A 19,529-nucleotide genomic window follows, 5' to 3' on the forward strand; every position below is an offset into this window, starting at 1 on the left:
TGCACTGGTCCTATTCTGAGATCACTTTGTTGAACATATGGCCAGCCCCCATTGCACTGGTAATATCATTAATCCAGCCTCCTTTGCATTTACTATATCCCCAGCAAACACTTGGAATAGTTCTCCCCTTCATTTATGCCATTGTCTGCCAACCCTCTCTGCACTGTTATTAAATCAAACCACCCCCAATCTCTGGGTACATTTAGGGCTCATACACAATTGTTACAAAAGAAGCATTTTCTTGCAGATCGTAATAGTTAGACTTATTAAGTAAGATATATTTCTATGCAGGGAATATTGGAAGCAGGGCCGGACTGGCCACCTGGCACTTCTGGCAAATGCCAGAAGGGCCGATGTCCGCCGAGCAGCAGCACTCCGCACGCTGCTCGGCGGATGGAGAATCAGTGACAGCCGCCTATGCGAGAAATCACATGGGACGGAACCTGTCACGTGGTGCTGTCCCATGTGATTGCTCGCATAGGCGGCTGTCACTGATTCTCCTTCTGCCGGGCAGCGCGCGGAGTGCTGCTGCTGGAAATAAGATAAGTGTCTGTGTCTGTGTGTGTAATATGTCTGTGTGGCAAATAGTGTGTGTGGGGGCTATTAGTGTGGCTGTGTAGCAAATAGTGTGTGTAGCTATTGTGTGGCTAATAGTGTGTCTGTGTGGAAAATAGTTTGTGTGGCTAATAGTGTGTCTGTGTGGAAAATTGTGTGGCTAATAGTGTGTCTGTGTGGCAAATTGTGTGTGTGGCTAATAGCGTGTCTGTGTGGCTAATAGCATGTCGGTGTGGCTAATAGTGTGGCTAATAGTGTGTGTGGCTAATAGTGTGTCTGTGTGGCAAATTGTGTGGCTAATAGTGTGTCTGTGTGGCAAATAGTGTGTGTGGCTAATAGCGTGTCTGTGTGGCTAATAGTGTGGCTGTGTGGCAAATAGTGTGTGTGGCTAATAGTGTGCATGTGTGGCAAATAGTGTGTGTGGCTAATAGTGTGGCTGTGTGGCTAATAGTGTTTCTGTGTGGCCCCATGTTGCTATAGTGTGCGTTTGGCCATGTTCACATAGTGTGCGTATGTGTGCGCGCGTGCAGCATTTTAATATAATATGTGAGGGAAGGGAGGATCTTAATATAGTGTGGGAGATAGGCTATTTAATGGTGGAGTGTAGGTGGGGGCTAATTATTTAAGGGGAGATGAAGGAACCTTTAATTTAATGCTGGGGTGGTTTAGGGCTATCAGTTAAATAAGGGGCTGATTTTGGGGAGGAGGGCTATTTATTAAATGTGAATATGAATTATTTATTGTCGGGGATGGTCGTGGAAAATGGCTATATTTATTAAACTTTAAAGCTATTTAATTTATTGCTGGGACTGTTTGGAGGGAGGGAAATATGTTTTGAGTAAATGGGTATACTGTTAATTAAATGTTGGGGCTGGTTGGAGGGAAATAGGTCTACTTATTAAATGTGAATATTATTATTGTGGGGACTGGAGGGAAGCCTAATTATAAAACGTGAGTGCTATTGTTTTAACACCGGGGAGTTTTCTAAATCTCATGTACCCATTTTTTTTTTCAAAATAGGGCATCCAATATTCCAGGATCAAGTCTGACCATCTGCTACAAGTCGTGAAAGTGACCAAGACAGGTAGGAGAGAGCAGGACAGTCTGCCAACTGTCCTGAATCTGATGGGGCAGTCCTGAATTTGGGTGAATGTCTCCCTTAGTCAGGATTTGGTCCTACTGCAAGGACGGTTGGTAGGTATGTCCCGCTTCACAACGTACTGCTTGTGAAGGCAAAGCTGTGTGCTTCTAACAGTAGTGCCTGTGTATTTGTCTAAAATGATAAATGTAATGTATCTTTATAATATATGTATCAATGCCCCATGTTGGCCACACCCAAAACACGATGAGGTCCCTCCCTGTTCGGCGCCGCCGCTGCGCGGCGCCACATGTTTTTTTCCCTGCTGGAACTGGGGTGGGCCTATGTACCTTAAATGCCAGGGCTGATTTTTAGTCCCAGTCCGGCCCTGATTGGAAGGATGTGTTAGTAGGCAACTAAGCAAGTATAAGCACAGAGGCATTAACCAGCTGCAGATAATGCAAACTGATTCATGTATTTTTATAACACAGGACTGCCAGCTTTTTCCCTGCATTGCTTTAGAAATGACCCAGTGTGTCTTAAGTCATCACATCTAAGTCTTCCTACATGTCACTACAACCAAATTCCAGTAATTTTAAATCCTGCCTACAATTGTGTTGGCCCTACCTACAGTTAATTTGGCCCACCCACATGAGGTCACGTAAAAAAATAATTCCTGGGCCACTTTAAGTTCCCAATCCACCCCTGACCATCACCCCCCCACACACACACACATATGGGCTGCTTTGGCGTTAGTTTCACCACTGTTAGTTGACTGTTACCCTTTCATCTTTCTGTAGGAAGGCTTCACCGTAAGTCCTGAAAGAATCTTCACTTTTAACTTCCCTTGCTTGCTTGAAGAGTACTTTCAAAACTTCATTTAATTCATCAATTTTACTTACAACGGTGTCAGGAGTTTTCAAGATGTATTTCAGTATGGGGTAAACATTGAAGTACTTGAAAAAAAAATATATGTACAATAAAACATATAACACAAAAAACATATAACTTGTGATGTGAGTGAGTCTCTGTACAGCGGTACGGAATTAGTAGTGCTATATAAATAACTGATGATGATGAACTTGTAAACAGATAAACTTTTTTCATAACATCAGCCTGTGAGTAGGGGTCTGTATGCACCATACCTCACAACTTCAAAATTTCTATTCCGGACTATTGTGACACATGCACAAAATATGGCAAGGCCTCGACACAATGGGGCATCACCCCCTTCCCTGGGGACATTCCCAATGCTTATGAAGCTTTAGCACACCCTTAACTCCACTCCCCCACAATGTTACATGCAGTTCTGTGCAGAATGGTGGGGAACATGTCAACCGCCCAATAGTCCAGCCAACAAAGGTGTCTTTTGTTGGGATAGTTGGGTATGATGGAGCTATGTGTGATGTGACTGCTGATTCCCCTTCAAGATCCACTAAAGTTAAAGGGCAAGTTCCTTCATGTAAAAGAGCTAGTAATGCTCACAAATATACAGTATAGATCTAAGTTCCCACACCCTGAGAAATCTACATTGTATTTATATTTATTAGCTTCATGTAAGATATTGTTCTCTGTAATCAATTTTTTGTCATTTAAAGATGGCTAAAAGAGACTGACTGCATTGTAATATAATGGGAGCTTCTCTCACAATCCCAACTTTATCGCAAGTACCTTCAGTAATGAGAAGTTTCTGAAGCGTTAGCATATATACATTTGTAAATGTTATTGTTAACTCCATTATATCAGCTTGGATTTTGAGTTCAATAACACTTAAAAATGCTACTGCTAACATTCACAAATATATATGTAAGGCAGACGTGTCAATCTCGCGGCCCACAGGCCTCATGCGGCCCAAACACATATTTTTTGCAGCCCTACCAGAGCCGCCGGCCCAGATTTGTTAAAAATAAATAAATACAAAATAAATCTGATGTGGTGACGTCCGTTGCCGTCCCCCCACCTCCCTTCGCACTGAATGTCGGGCATGACGTTATCACACCTGTCATTTTTAGCGAGGAGCGCACTGAGAGGAGCCATGATGGACAAGGCAAAAGAGACAGAAGAGAAAGGCAGAAGAGAAGAAATCAGAAGAAAGAAGGCAACAGAAAATTAAGTGAAGGGGAGCAAATAGAGTGGGTGCGGGGGGGGGGGGGGCACAGTGAAACAGGGGAGACAAGTGAGAGGGAGCAAAAGCAGCTTGAAGGGCACAGTGTGAAACAGGGGAGACAGGTGAAAGGGAGCAAAATCAGCATGAAGGGCACAGTGTGAAACGGGAGACCGATAGAGAGGAGCAAAAGCAGCATGGAGGGCACAATGGGAAATAGGGGAGACAGGTGAAGGGGAGCAAAAGCAGCATGAAGGGCAGAGTGTGAAACGGGAGACGGATGCAGGGGAGCAAAAGCAGCATGGAGGGCACAGTGTGAAATAGGGTAGACAGGTGAAAGGGAGCAAAAGCAGCATGGAGGGCACAGTGTGAAACAGGGGAGACAGGTGAAAGGGAGCAAAAGCAGCATGGAGGGCACAGTGTGAAACAGGGGAGACAGATGAAGGGGAGCAAAAGCAGCATGGAAGGCACAATGTGAAATAGGGGAGACAGGTGAAGGGGAGCAAAAGCAACATGGAGGACACAGTGTCAAGTATCGGGAAGAAAACATTAAACTTTATTTTTGTTTTTTCTTAATAATAAACCTTACAAAATTGCAAATGAGGCTTTTACTTTTTCTTGCTGCCCCACAATCTTAGACTTTGATTATTTGGCCCAATTGGGGTTTTGAGTTTGACATGCCTGGTGTAAGGGGCAGAGAAGCTTATCAGATTGAAAGATATCTGAAATAAAGTTGTGATTGTGGGGGAAGTTAGTTTTCCAATGCTTCTTGCCAATAAAGCTAATGAAGAAAACTGCTGTCAGTCTTTTTTCAACAGAAAATGACTGCCCTGAGATTGTCATGGTGTTAATAATTATATTGCTAGACTCAACAGTTTTATACACATGCCTTCTGTTTCTCAGGAGGTATGACCAGCATTTGCTACTTTCATTTTCATTTTTAAAAAAACTGATATTTTACCTTAGCAGGAGCCATTCCAGTGTGAATAACGAGGTAATCTATCAGGCTCACCATCTTCTGGAATGTTGGGTTATCATAGTCAAAACGCCTCCCAAATAAAATTCTAAAGGTTATGTTTGGGGTAGCAGAAAAAAACACTCTTTTGTCAAAAGGTTCACCTGGAATATAATTCAAACATAGTAGTTGTCAACAGAGGTTCCAATCAAATAAAACTTATGGCCAGTGGCAAAACAGTTTATTTTGGAACCCAAGCAAAGCTGCACCCAGTCCTCTAGGCCTCCACTTATATACATGGCTTACATATGATTCTTCTTTTTATTTAAAACATTACATCTACACATACAATTATAGTCTCTCCTTTTATATCGTATCCCCTTGTACTTATTTACTTACAAAATACTTTGTATTCGTTCAGTAATCTGGCAAAATGTCTGCAGAACATTATCCTGCTCTAACTACTCTTTATTTTGCAGAGCATCTCGCATTGCACATACAGTTCGAAGCATTTAAATTCCATTGTCACCGAAACAACTTTCTTTTTCAAGAGCCAACAATATGCTATTCTATGCCACCTGCAGAATTGTCCACTTTTATATTCATTCTAAATCCTCCTAAATAACTATATTACGAGAAATTCATAAAATATGGCATGACTCACCATTATGAGACAGAATATATTCATTCAAAAATTGTAGCTCTTCAATAATTCTGCCTTCAATGGTTCTCTTCCCCATCCCAAGATCTCGTAGGATGGAAAGAGTAAATCTTCGAGTTATTTTCCATCCCTCCCCACTGGAAAAGATGACTCCTAGAACAGAAAATAGAAACTTCGTAAAGTATTTAATGTTAAAAATATGAGCTGGCGAGTCAACGTTTATTTAGGGTCTGGGCAACTAGTTTTGGCAGTATATTTTTTATGGCTATTGTGTGTAAAATGGTTAAGAAAGTTAAATGTTCGAAGGCTACACAAGTTAATTTGCTTAGGGCTCAAAAAAAAAACGTTGTCCTGCTTTTTAGCTGTATTGTTTTGCTTTTATATATTTATGCTTTCTCCAAGTGATATGGGTTCACTTAAAACTGTGAAATATGATGGATTGTTTATGAAAACTGTGCTAAAGATAGCCGTACGAAAGATGGTGTTTACCAGGACAATCATTAATTTTTTTAATATATGTAGCGCTGGTGACCCGAGCGGGCCACACATGTGCAGTGCAAAAATTAGAGAGAAAACTACATTTCCCGGCAAGCCTGGGAGAAGGTTTGGTGCCAAAAATCACGCAGAGGAGATACAGATCAGGAAACCACGAGAGGTCGCGTGGAAAGAGGAAGGAGGAGCATTGTGGGAGCCCAGCAGAGGTGTTGGCTGGACCAAGCAGCGGTGGTGAGAACAGGGAAGAGTCCCCTGCAGCCTGTCAGAGAAAGGAGAGGCACCAGTGCATGGGAGTGCATGAGGAATTGAGGCGTGAATGGGAGCTACACTTGGATAGGAGGGGGAGAGTCCCCAACAGCAACTGTTTTAAAGATTAGAGAGACTATGGTGAGATATGATGGGTTGTTTATAAAAATTGAGCCATAGGTAACCGTACAAAAGGTGGTGTCGCTCATAACAACTAATAATTTTTCTAGTATAGTTTAGAAAAAGAGTCAAACTTGAATCAAATGTTGCTGGTTACTGTAGCATTACGTGGCCTCTCCCCCTCCCGGAAAGGTCATCGGGATAGCTGTAGGAAGTGAGGTACGGGCCTCGCGAGATTTGACCGTGATGACGTGGACAGTAAGCAGGACTTAGCAGTGCGGCACAAAAGCCCCATCGCCAGAGACAGGGGTATCAGGTGGGAGCTAGAGTTTATAAAGGCTCTGGCTCCCTATCCTTTCAGGTAGCAGTCATTTTAATAGCTGGGACATGGAGGAGGGTGGATCCGGGTCCCCGGTTAGATGTGGTGCTCAGCATTTGCCGTGAGAGCACTGCTTATTAATCCCTAGTAAAGGGGGAGATAGCCCTAATTTATTGAGCAACTGAGTGGTGTGGTGACAGGGGGGGTTAAAGGCCGCAACAATGTATGAGCCCCAGAGAGGGATAGATGCAGCAGGGGGATCCCCACCTTCATAGGTACCCCAGAAGAACCACCAGTGCATGGGAGTGCGTAAGGAATGGAGGAGTGCATGGGAGCTGCTCTTGGACAGGAGGGGGGGAGTCCACAACAGCAAAGGTCTTAAAGATTGGAGAGACTATGGATGACATTGCCTGGAGATAGACATGGATGGACTGAGAGACCCTTGGAGAGGGGTGATTATAGTTTGGCTGAATCCACATGGGATTAGAGAAGACCCTGTGCAGAGCCCCCCAGATGCAACATGGCTGGCTGTAGCTGAATTTGGTGAGGAGGTTCCGCCTGTAAGAGAGCCCCCTGTAAAAGTACCCCGATACTGTGAGTGGGGGTCACTGCAACTAAGAGTCATGTGGTGTGGAAACTAACAATCAAAGGAGGATGAATCCCTGGCTATTGAAGTGTTTAAGAGGTCTAGCTGAGTATTGAATGTCCGTGTAATCATACAAGGAACTGCAGCAAGCTCCCCAAGTATTGAGAGGTTATAGGGATAACATTTGCAAGTGAAGTATGGCCATTAAGCAGTGGTGTTGGAGTAAGAGGCTCCCTGTGTGGGATGGGGTGAACTGTGGCAAGAAGACTCCCTGGATAGTGAGACGTAGTCAATCCTTGTTGAAATGTGAGCATGAACCTATGAAGTATTGTTGGATTGCTTGGGCAAGAAGGACTGCATGTATTTGCAGCTTAGGCCACCAGGGGGACCCTTCACAACTGCATTTTTCTGCATAGTTACTTATGAAACATTTCACATAAATGTTCCCCGAGGTGTACTAAAGGCAAAAATGACAGTCTCTTAAATGATTACTCTACCATGGTTATGCTGAAAGATATCAGAAATAGGGATCGGTGCACGTTCTCCAAAATCATAGTTAGCTTTCACCAGGGCTTCTTTATTGGCTTCATATCCAACCAGAACCACAGCTTTTGCAGATCCAAAATGGAAAGTGAAGAATGTGCCATATTTTTTTGCAAGCTGGAAAACAGTTTTAATAACATTTAGCTGAGATAACACATTATTCAGAGAAACAGACAAAATTCTAGTATCACAACAAAGCAAAAACAACATGATGATACCATGGATAAAGCATCACCTGTGATGGAAGCAGGCTGCAGGGTAATGAATAATCTCATTATATTGTGTGCATGCCCTCACTCAGCACGACTTCTCCTCCGGCAACACCACTAAGCCTTATGCAGCCACCCACAGGCAAATATGGAGGAATGATTGGTTATGTACCTCTCTTTCCCCCATATTTGCCTTGATACATAGTCCCTTAGGCTGGGTACACACTACTGTTTTTTCACCCGATTATAGTGCCAATCACAAGATAAACAACTGTTCGGTCCGATACTGCATTAGTGTGTATGCTCCCATGATCATAAATATATGATGATGATGATGATTATCATGTTTTATAGTTCCAAAGTACATTGTATTGTTTAATTTGATTTTATAACCGGACTAAAAATCTCTATAAATGAAACAATGTCGTTCTAATTCTGCAGTGTGTATGCACTCAGGACCAGCAGTGTCCATAGATCTCTATGGAGTGTGTAGAGTCACAATCTTATCAGCTGATGGTTATGACAGATGAAGAACACAGATCTGATGGTAAATCTTGTAAAACGTGTACAGTGTGTACACATGAATCGGCATGCTGATCAGGGCTTTCAGTTGTTGGTAAAATCATTAACAATATTGCATTGGGAGAAATTTTCTGTAGTCTGTACCCAGCATTAGAAGATATAATTTTATCCTATAAACCTAGATAATGGTAATAATAGGCTTATGTTTGTTTTACATTCTTATACTGTCTGAGTGCCCACCACAGCTACTGAGAGACTATTCCATGGAGCTTTCATTAATTCAGTAAAAAGTTCTAATGTTACGTTTCAATCTTCCTTCTTCCAATTTCAAATGTGATTATATCACTTCCATTCATTCCCACCTCTAAGGTGTACATCTGTTCAGCTCTTAAACTTTCCAAAGACAAAAAGTACCTATTTTGCTTATCTGATTGATTAGTCAGCCTGCTTGCCCCCCATTATCCACTCTGCCAGGTTTAAAAGTATATTTCATGATGAAACACATAACTGAATAAGTGACAGCAAAACAGACATCAATTATTGCTGTCAAATGTATATAAGAAAATATATTTTTTGTAGATTAACAAACTTGCTTTGCATTTGCATTAACAGTTTAGAACTTTTTGCAGATTTTTAATGTTCCAAAATGGAATTATTCCTTGTTCAAAGTTAATCACATTAAATAAATTATTAAAGGCGATGCATGTATGCACCAACACACTGCACTGGCTGTACACATACTAGATGGAAATTGACTTCACAGCATACAGAGTATATAATGCTTCCTTGCCGACTTATCAGTTTAATTAAAAAATATAAAACAAATGTGATGTGTAGCTGGTTCTTATATTCATTGTGGAACTGTAGAATGAACTTTATAATATTCCATGTGTAAGACAGCACAAATTATGCATTGCTGGACAGTTAGCATAGAAATCACACAAATATAAATTAAACGAGTAAAAATTACAACTATAAATCATACAAGAACAATTATAGGTACAAATTCCATAAATAGAAATTAACCAAAAAAAAAAAATCACACGAATACAAGTTAAACATAAAGCACATTCGAGGTAGACAAAGGAGGTGCAGACATGAGACATAGCATAGAGAAGGTCTTGCTCTTGAGAGCTTACAGTCTACAGAAAGCAGAGACAGTTGGAGCTAATGGGACATAAGTGGATATGGCAGGTAAAGCGTCTAGAGGGAGTAGCCTAGTAGGAATAGTGAAGAGGTGGGTTTTTAGAGAGTGCTTGAAAGATTGGACACTGAGCAAGAGTCTGGTCAAATGAGACAGGGAGTTCCATAAGTGTGGAGCATCGTGGGAGAAATCTAGAAAGCGGGAGTGAGAGGTTGTTATTAGAGGAGAGCAGAGGCGTAGGTCAGAGACGGAACAGAGAGGTGGAGCCAGGGTATACCTTGTGATGTGAGTGAAGTAATTTGCAGAGTGTGGCAGCAGATGGGAGAAAAGCATTAGCCTCACTGATGCATTCAGGACAAATTTAGAGTAGGCGAGGGGTAGTATTATAAGTATACATGGGATTTTAGCTCCAAAAGAATAACTGAGGATTACACCTTATACCATAGTGAATATAGCACAAATATGCTGTGCGAGTGATTGTTAATAAATTAATAAATAACATGGACAATAAATCCACCAAATTTGCTATAAAGTCAATTTCTGTCTGCAATGTTAAAAACTGCCACAAGATGGCAGTGAATAACCAAAGTGACACGTTAAAGTGTAGATTTGCACAAATAGTGATGAGTCACATTTTTTTTGATCAACAGGTTGATTTGCTAGACATCTAATCTATTAAAGCGAAATCGACTTATATTTCCCTTCCCCCGCCACCCTCATTGCCTCACCTCCCCCCAACAACCAACTCTGGTGCTCCTTTTGCCCCACTACAGGTGAAGAAGTCCGCTCCCTTATTCTCTCCTCCCCACCCTCTACCTGTCCTCTCGACCCCATCCCCTCTCACCTCCTTCGCTCTCTCTCTCCCACTGCCTGTTCTTACCTCGCTCACCTCTTCAACTTATCTCTTTCCTCTGGTACAGTCCCCTCCTCTTTTAAACACGCTCTTATCTCTCCTATCTTCAAAAAACCCAATCTCGACCCCACCTCTCTTGCTAACTATCGCCCTATCTCACTACTCCCCTATGCCTCCAAATTACTCGAGCGGATTGTCTGCAGCCGCCTTGCCAGACACCTCTCCGACTAATCCCTCCTTGACCCTCTCCAATCTGGCTACCGTCCCCTCCACTCCACTGAAACTGCCCTGGCCAAGGTTACTAATGATCTCCTATCGGCCAAGTCCAAGGGTCACTTCTCCCTACTTATTCTCCTTGACCTCTCCGCAGCCTTTGACACCATGGACCACCCCCTCCTGCTGCAAACCCTTCTGTCTCTTGGCCTCTCTGGTCTTGTCCTTGCCTGGTTCACCTCATACCTTGCTAACCGCTCCTTCTCTGTATCCACGTCTGGTTCTTCCTCCTCCCCCTACCCTCTCCCTGTAGGAGTCCCGCAGGGCTCTGTTCTCGGCCCTTTACTCTTCTCGCTCTATACTTCCTCACTTGGTGCTCTTATCTCCTCCTTTGGTCTTCAGTATCACCTGTATGCTGATGACATTCAAATCTACATCTCTTCTCCTGATCTTTCCTCCACCCTCCTCTCTCGGGTATCTGACTGCCTCTCCGCCATCTCCTCCTGGATGTCTGCGCGTTTTCTTAAAATCAATATCTCCAAAACTGAACTCATTGTCTTTCCTCCGCCCAGACTCCCATCCCATCACGACCTCTCTATTGTCGTAAACAACACCACCATCTCATCTGTCACCCAACTCCGCTGCCTAGGCGTCACCCTTGACTCCTCTCTCTCTTTTGCCCCCCACATTCTTTCCCTTGCCCAGTCCTGTCGCTTCCAACTACGCAACATCGCCCGCATCCGTCCCTTCCTCTCTCAGGATGCCACCAAAACCATCATCCACGCACTCATCATCTCCCGCCTGGATTATTGCAACCTTCTCCTCACTGGACTCCCCCACTCCCATCTCTCCTCCCTCCACTCTATACTCAACGCGGCTGCAAGACTCATCTTCCTCTCACGCCGCTCCTCCTCTGCTTCCCCTCTCTGCCTCGCCCTACACTGGCTTCCCTTCCCCTAAAGAATCCTCTTCAAACTCCTCACCACCACATACAAGGCTCTCTCCCACTCTACTGCCCCCTACATCTCTAACCTCCTCTCCATACACACTCCTGCCCGCTCCCTGCGCTCAGCCAATGATCTCCGCCTCTCCTCCTCTCTTATCACTTCTTCACACTCCAGAAACCAAGACTTTTCCCGTGCAGCCCCCCTTCACTGGAACGACCTCCCTCGCTCCATCCATCTCTCTCCTACTCTGTGCTGCTTCAAACGTGCACTGAAAACTCACCTCTTTCGCAAAGCCTACCAACCATCTGCTTAACCACCTCACCTCCTCCACTCGCTCTCCCTTCTCTCTTCTGGCTCCCCTTGTGCCTGGTTCTGTCTACCCTCCTTTAGGATGTAAGCTCACATGAGCAGGGCCCTCTTCCCTCCTGTCTCCTCACCTGTTCTTCTGCTCCGTGCTTATTGCATCAGCCTGCCTGGAGTTTCTGAAGTATTGGTATTTTTGTTTATTGTTCTGTACTGTTTCACCCTGTATAGTCTACTGTTTGTACTGTGTACAGCGCTGCGGAAATCTTGTGGCGCCTTACAAATAAATGATAATAATAATAATAATAATAATTTCAGTTTTCCAAACCTAAACCCAAAAATCGCCAGACATCACAAAATTACTGCAATCACACATTCCTCACTGTTCTGTATAAAACAACATAATCTATGAAAGACTACATTTTATTCAACAAATGTGATGTTATAAATGAGTGGGATGTTTGGTAAAGGGGAAATAACACTTTCTAACTATGTTATACATTAGACAATCACTAAGACGACTTTTACTCCTGCAGCCTATTATACTTTTTATAGATGTGCCTAAGACAATGTGCACTTGGAGGTTAGGTAATTTTGTCTCCCTATGTCACATATTTCCCAGGGTGAATGGAGGGGAGACAGAAGCTTACTTCATCACTATGGAGAGATACTATTGAATTGCACAGCTAACTTTGCAAAGCAAATGATGGAAGAGAAGCGACATCAGCATGAGACCAGATTCATATCCTAGATTTTGCTTTACTTGTATCCTTGCAGTGACCAACAGATCAAGGAAAGGGAATGTATAGAAAATTCTACTTGCCTGGTTTGCCATTAGCCTATGAAAAATGTATGCAATCTATGAGTAGGCAATCTGCCATGCTGATGGATCTAACAATGATTAAAGTGCCAATGTTTTATCTGTTTTAGCATACACTACGCTTTTTTTTTTTACATTTAGTGATACACTTGGGTGAACAGAGATTGGCTTATAGCAGTGGATACCAAACTTTCTTAGTTCAAGACACCCTTAGGGTCTCCATAATTTTATCAGGGCACCCCTAAGCCTGAGTAATTACCAAGTAGTCCCCTGCCTTGTTTACCAATGGTCCTCCTGACCGCGGCACCCCAGGGAGCAGCTGGCTTAAGGGATAGGTATCAATGAGCCATGATGTACGTAAAAACTGTTTTTTTGTACACTGAGAAATTGATGTAACCAGCAAGAGTCACATATTTCTATTGAGGACTATGGAGAGTTTTCAGTCAGTGACTAAACCTCTGAATGGCGAAGAGATAAACAAATTACAAGAATAAGAAGGCAATAGAGATCAGAGATATGGTATACATTAAACTATTCATTGGTTTCCAATGAAGATAATTAAAAAAAAGTAAACACTGTCAATGCATTATCAAAGAATATGGTATTTAAAGTGGAACACTGTCATACACAGCCACTACCCTTACTGCACAATACTTATTTAAAGCAAAGTCTATTTTACCTTCATAAAAGTGAAATCTTGTCTGTCTATATCCAGAATATGCAAGTTCCCAATAATAGGCAGTGGTGTTGGTCCTGGAGGAAATTTGTAGATCGTCTTTTTAGAGAAGCTCATCAGGAGCTTTACACACATCATAACGAGGATGCACAGCAGGAATAGTGTCACTGCCTCTGAATAGACAGCCATGATTGGGTTGTTTATTGCAGCACAAGCTAAGTCGTTGGCAGAATAAGTCCCTCTATATATATATGCTGCGCTGCAACAAGCCTGTGCCAATCAGCAACCCAAACCCCACCCAGGTCAAACACAATTTCTTCACAACAGTTTTTTTATTTATTTCTTTCTTCAAATATGAAAAGATGATTAAACAGAGTTTGTTGGCAAGTACCACAATGAATCAGGTTTATCAATGTGCTTATCATTCAGCAATTGCGTAACACAGACTTGGCACAAAACTGGATTTTGTAAGGCTTTGTGGCTCAGTATAAAATTTCGACCGATGCATTTATATGTACATTACTTATGTGAAATAAAATTGATCTTTCATAGCAGCAAATTATATTTTGTGGCGTTAAACTTAGTGTGAAGGGCTAAACATTTACAGTCGTTTGTGCAACAAAATTAAATTTGGCATTTCGCTTAATTTTTATGGACAATATATTTTGGGCAGCACGGTGGCTTAGTGGTTAGCACTTCTGCCTCACAGAGCTGGGGTCATGAGTTCAATTCCCGACCATGGCCTTATTAGTGTGGAGTTTGTACGTTCTCCCTGTGTTTGCGTGGGTTTCCTCCGGGTGCTCCGGTTTCCTCCCACACTTCAAAAACATACTGGTAGGTTAATTGGCTGCTATCAAAATTGACCCTAGGCTCTGTCTCTCTGTGTGTGTATGTTAGGGAATTTAGACTGTAAGCTCCAATGGGGCAGGGACCGATGTGAGTGAGTTCTCTGTACAGCGCTGGCACTATATAAATAAATGGTGGTGATGATGATGATACCTAAGAGGATTTTGGAAAACTCGTGCCTTGTATTAAGTTTGCCCTTTATCCAACACACAATGGAAGCAGCCATTTTGTTGGCTGAACCAACATTCATAGGAATGCAGTCTATCGATTCACTAGAAATTAGAAACATCACAGAGGGTGAAGCCCAGAATGTTCCATGTTCTCCCTCTATCCCACTCCTGTCACTAACATATTTCCTGCTCACAGCTGTTTTGTCAGATAGCAGCCGGCTCTTACTCCTCCTCAGCTCCTCTTTCTGAACTACCACCATGCAGCCCATAGCCCCGTGTGAACCAACCAGAGGTCACTCTGTGTATTCTCCAATTGGATAGCATGAAATGTGCATGTTATCCAATCAGAGTATACTCATAGAACACACAGGGGCATATTTAATAGTTGACGGTAACAGTAACACTAAGCCGGATTTCAGTTCGCAGCTCCCTGAGCCGCGAGCTGAAATCCAGTGTGAAAAGTACCGTAATAACGGTATTTACGCGCACTATTATCGTAGTGGCGGTAATAGCATGCGGGGCACGTTATTTTAGGCTGTAACGCCAACAATTGAATATGACCCACAGCGTTTCTCTGAGATTTGTGTATTTGCCACCATAATGGGCTCTGCTTGTAAAACCAGTCACCAAAGAGTGGTCTGTTTTATAGTTACCTAAACTATCTAGATTACGCCTATAAAATGGCTTAGCCACACCAAAAATTTGTAGAAGCCAGTTCTGTGAAGGTAAAACAAGACTGTGCCAGTTATTGAAAAGGCTTCACCTGAAAATGGTGTGGTTTGAGCAGATCAGGGGAGTGACTTACGTTGTCCAATCAAAAATTTTGGCAGGCATGTTGGAGGTATGATATTTCTGGAAGCAAAAATGAACCATTGGAGGATACTGTACTAGCCAGACCATCCTAATCTCTTCCATGGATTAATGAATAATTAATGAATTAAGTACACAGTGAAAGAGAAAAGCACATGAATAAACTAGGATGGGACATATGTGTAGACATCAATGTTGCTTGTGTGGTCATATTTGTAACTAGAACTCACTATTGCCTAAATAAAAATGTTTACTAAGGTAATGCATTTTGAAGCCAACTTTATTTTTCTAACAGGATAATATCAGGCAAGGTGCTAAATGTAACATTTCACATAACACATAAACACATAAGAAAAAGAAATCCCGTATGCCTCTTTGGAAATAACTCAGTTTAGAGTAGAGATGCTCACTGACCCCCGTGTTTTGGTTTTGGTTTTGGATCTGGATTACCTTCGTGTTTTGGTTTTGGTTTTGTAAAACCGCCCTTGCGTGTTTTGGTTTTGGTTTTGTTTGGTTTTGTTTTGCAATTTGTTAAAAAAATTACATTTATTTGTGCTAAAATAACATAATTTAGGTATTATTTTGTAGCTACATTATTATTAACCTCACTAACACTAATTTCCAGTAATTTTTTATTCAATTTTGACCACCTCCTATTTCACAATATGATTTTCATATATGTGAAAAGAAAAATGGTTGCAGTTCTTACCAGTGATAACAAAAAGGCCATTGTCATGCCTGGGCATAAGACCAAAAATCCACCTCTTAAGTGTGGAATTATTTTTACACAAATCCTGGCAAGAGTTGTCTTTCCATTTGTAGCGTTTTTAAAGCCACACTCAGTAGTGTATATTACACCCAAACATTATTAGTGCAAATTATGAAAAATACAGTGTAATCCCTGATAGGCCCTCCACCATCCTTTGCATGTTAATAGTAGGATTGGTTGGAGTTATGGTCAAGGTCACACATTTTTTTGAAAAATCCTTCAAACCAGCCCAGATGTCAAACTGTTGTGGTCTGCCACCTGCGTCATCCCTGCTTGTGTTTGGAAAGTGCAAATTGGTGCCAGAACCTCACGTGCCAGAACTGCTCCCACTGGTGCCACACTGCTGCCTCTGGTGCAGGACTTACACAATCAACCGCATCATCATCAACGCCCTCGTCGGATACCCAAATCTCCCCCACATCCTCTTCTAAAGACAAAGTCATCCTCACTTGGTGTATCACCGGCTACACTCGGGCTGTTCAGGCACACATCAGCAGAACTGCTGAAAGGGCCCCTCTTTATGGGTATACTAACAGAATGCTCACGATTAGACATCCCACTGTTGGATGGACTCTCCACAGGGATTGGTGTCATTTCTGATTCTGAGCAAACATTATCCTCTAATGCCTTACTGTTATCTTGCAGCTCGGCTTTGATGCGTAACAGTAGTTGTGCACCACTAGCAGGCTCGGTAACATTTTTTGATCTGCCACTAATAGACAAAGGTGAAGGTGACCTCATTTTCTCTCTGCCACTGCATGTATATAATGGCATGTTGGCAATTTTTTTTTTATCGGCACTTAACTTTTCCTCAGTTACACTTTTTTGCGCTTCAACACCGTAAATTTTTTTGGGGTGTGTGTTTTTTTGACTGCTTTCAAAAGACTGTGTAGTTTGACATCGCCTTTCCCAGATGACGTACTGGGAACACTACCATCAGGACTGGTGACAGAACCTGGTTGCTGATTCTGCTCATATGTGGACTGCTTAGAATCCAATATGAGCCCAACAAACTTGTAGTGCTACAAATTGTTTTAGATACTGCTGACAAATATGACTTTTGACTGCCACAAAAATTAATGCAAAAGAATGGGGGACACCCCAAAAGCACTTGAGAGTGCTAAAAATTATTTTTCAGATTGCTGACAAACAGGACTTTTGACAGCCAGAAATATTAATGCAAAAGAATGGGGGACACCCCAAAAGCACTTGGGAGTGCTAAATATGATATTTTTAGTCTGCTGACAAATAGGACTTTTGACAGCCAGAAATATTAATACAAAAGAATGGGGGACACCTCAAAAGCACTTGGAGTGCTAAATATTATATTTTTAGTCTGCTGAAAAATAGTACTTTTGACAGCCAGAAATATTAATGCAAAAGAATGGGGGACACCCCAAAAGCACTTGGGAGTGTTAAATATTACATTTTAAGTCTGCTGACAAATAGGAATTTTGACAGCCAGAAATATTAATGCAAAAGAATGGGAGACACCCCAAAAGCACTTGGGAGTGCTAAATATTATATTGTAAGTCTGCTGACAAACAGGACTTTTGACAGCCGGAAATATTAATGCAAAAGAATGGGGGACACCCCAAAAGCACTTGGGAATGCTAAATATTATATTTTTAGTCTGCTGACAAATAGAACTTTTGACAGCCATAAATATTAATGCAAAAGAATGGGGGACACCCCAAAAGCACTTGAGAGTGCTAAAATTATTTTTCAGATTGCTGACAAACAGGACTTTTGACAGCCAGAAATATTAATGCAAAAGAATGGGGGACACCCCAAAAGCACTTGGGAGTGCTAAATATTATATTTTTAGTCTGCTGACAAATAAAACTTTTGACAGGCAGAAATATTAATGTAAAAGAATGGGGGACACCCCAAAAGCACTTGAGAGTGCTAAAAATTATTTTTCAGATTGCTGACAAACAGGACTTTTGACAGCCAGAAATATTAATACAAAAGAATGGGGACACCCTAAAAGCACTTGGGAGTGCTAAATATTATATTTTTAGTCTGCTGACAAATAGAACTTTTGACAGCCATAAATATTAATGCAAAAGAATGGGGGACACCCCAAAAGCACTTGAGAGTGCTAAAATTATTTTTCAGATTGCTGACAAACAGGACTTTTGACAGCCATAAATATTAATGCAAAAGAATGGGGGACACCCCAAAAGCACTTGGGAGTGCTAAATATTATATTTTAAGTCTTCTGACAGATAGGACTTTTGACAGGCAGAAATATTAATGCAAAAGAATGGGGGACACCCAAAAGCACTTGTAGTGCAATATATTGAAAAAAAAAAGACTCCTCTATCCTCCTCTCTTCTTTATCAATTGTTATCATAATTGTAAACAGAATTGTAATCAGAATTGTATTCTCTGTCCCTGCTCTAATCAGCCTATGACTACACCCTGTTCTCTCCCTCTGTCAAATGGCGATGGATTGCTGTGGAGGCGGGTATTTATAGTTTTCAAATATCGCGAGAACCGAGCCCCGAGATGCGACGACGTCACAATGACGTTCGGCCTCGATTTGGATTCCGAGCGGGGCGGGAGAGTACCGAGCCTGCTCGGCACAGTACTCGGATAGGCAAAGTTCGGGAGGGTTCGGCTCTCGGGGAACCGAGCCCGCCCATCTCTAGTTTAGAGCCTCTATCAGTGTGGGTCTCCTAACATATAGACACACTGGAACTGTTATGACATAGAAACAAGAAAATAATAAAATAGAAGTAAGATGGTCGCCTACAGCGCCAGCATTACAACTGCACTTAAAATATTGAATGAGGTACATCATTAACTCTTTAGTGTTTTAACTTTTCCTGGTGGCCCTGCATTGAGCTGGTCTCTGGATATAAATAAGATACAACCTCTTCCTCATTGGATGATAACTATGAGGAGGGGCTGTGTTTAATTTAAATTGGATTAAGCACCTGCATAATAGTTACCTGCAGTGATGCTGCTGGCTGCTGCTCCTACATGTCAGTGATAGGTTGGGAATGTGCCCCACTCCCAACCTATCACTAACACAGAGGATATTTGCTGCCTGACATTACCTGAGGGGGCATTTCTGAAGAGATAGATAGATGCAGCTTCAGCCACCACATATAGTCTCTGGCGACCCAAACCTCAAACCTGGCACACGAGACAGACCTGCAACCTGCAATAGTTTATTATTTTATAGAGGTATTTTTATAGAGTGTCTGTGAAGATGTTGGCACACAGGTGATGTAACTGGGTGGTGCAGTGCAATCAAATGTCTCAATAATTTGGGCACCAGGCCATCTCTATTTTTTAAGATAAACTCTTTATTTACACTTCTTCTTCACTCCAGCACATTCTTAAATGGTCAAGTGATAAAGTAAATATGTACAGTTCTTATATACCTCTCCTGTCTCCTCCTGAACAGTTCTTATCGGCTACATGGACAGAATATCAATGGGGCATTCACATTTGAAATTAGTTTGCATATTTCTCTCACAGCAGTGTTCCCCTCCTCTCCGGGGGTACTATCTCTCACCCCTCCTCTGCGGGGGTAATATCTCCCACCACTCCTCTGCGGGGGTAATATCT

General features: G+C 42.1%; 1 protein-coding gene across 1 annotated transcript in view; it reads right to left on the reverse strand.

Moving 5' to 3' along the window:
* LOC142097619 (cytochrome P450 2W1-like) overlaps positions 1–13,573 on the reverse strand; it is a 31,226-nt gene extending 17,653 nt beyond the window's left edge. The window contains exons 1-5 of the mRNA XM_075179625.1: positions 13,353–13,573; positions 7,617–7,779; positions 5,357–5,506; positions 4,699–4,856; positions 2,416–2,589 (exon numbers count right to left, since the gene is read on the reverse strand). Of these exons, the coding sequence (XP_075035726.1) occupies positions 2,416–2,589; positions 4,699–4,856; positions 5,357–5,506; positions 7,617–7,779; positions 13,353–13,538 (831 nt within the window). The 5' untranslated portion in view covers positions 13,539–13,573. The remainder of the gene's footprint in view (positions 1–2,415; positions 2,590–4,698; positions 4,857–5,356; positions 5,507–7,616; positions 7,780–13,352) is intronic.
* Positions 13,574–19,529: the final 5,956 nt, after the last annotated feature.

Source organism: Mixophyes fleayi, chromosome 7, assembly GCF_038048845.1.
Source record: "Mixophyes fleayi isolate aMixFle1 chromosome 7, aMixFle1.hap1, whole genome shotgun sequence".
NCBI classification, from domain to species: Eukaryota; Metazoa; Chordata; class Amphibia; order Anura; family Limnodynastidae; genus Mixophyes; species Mixophyes fleayi.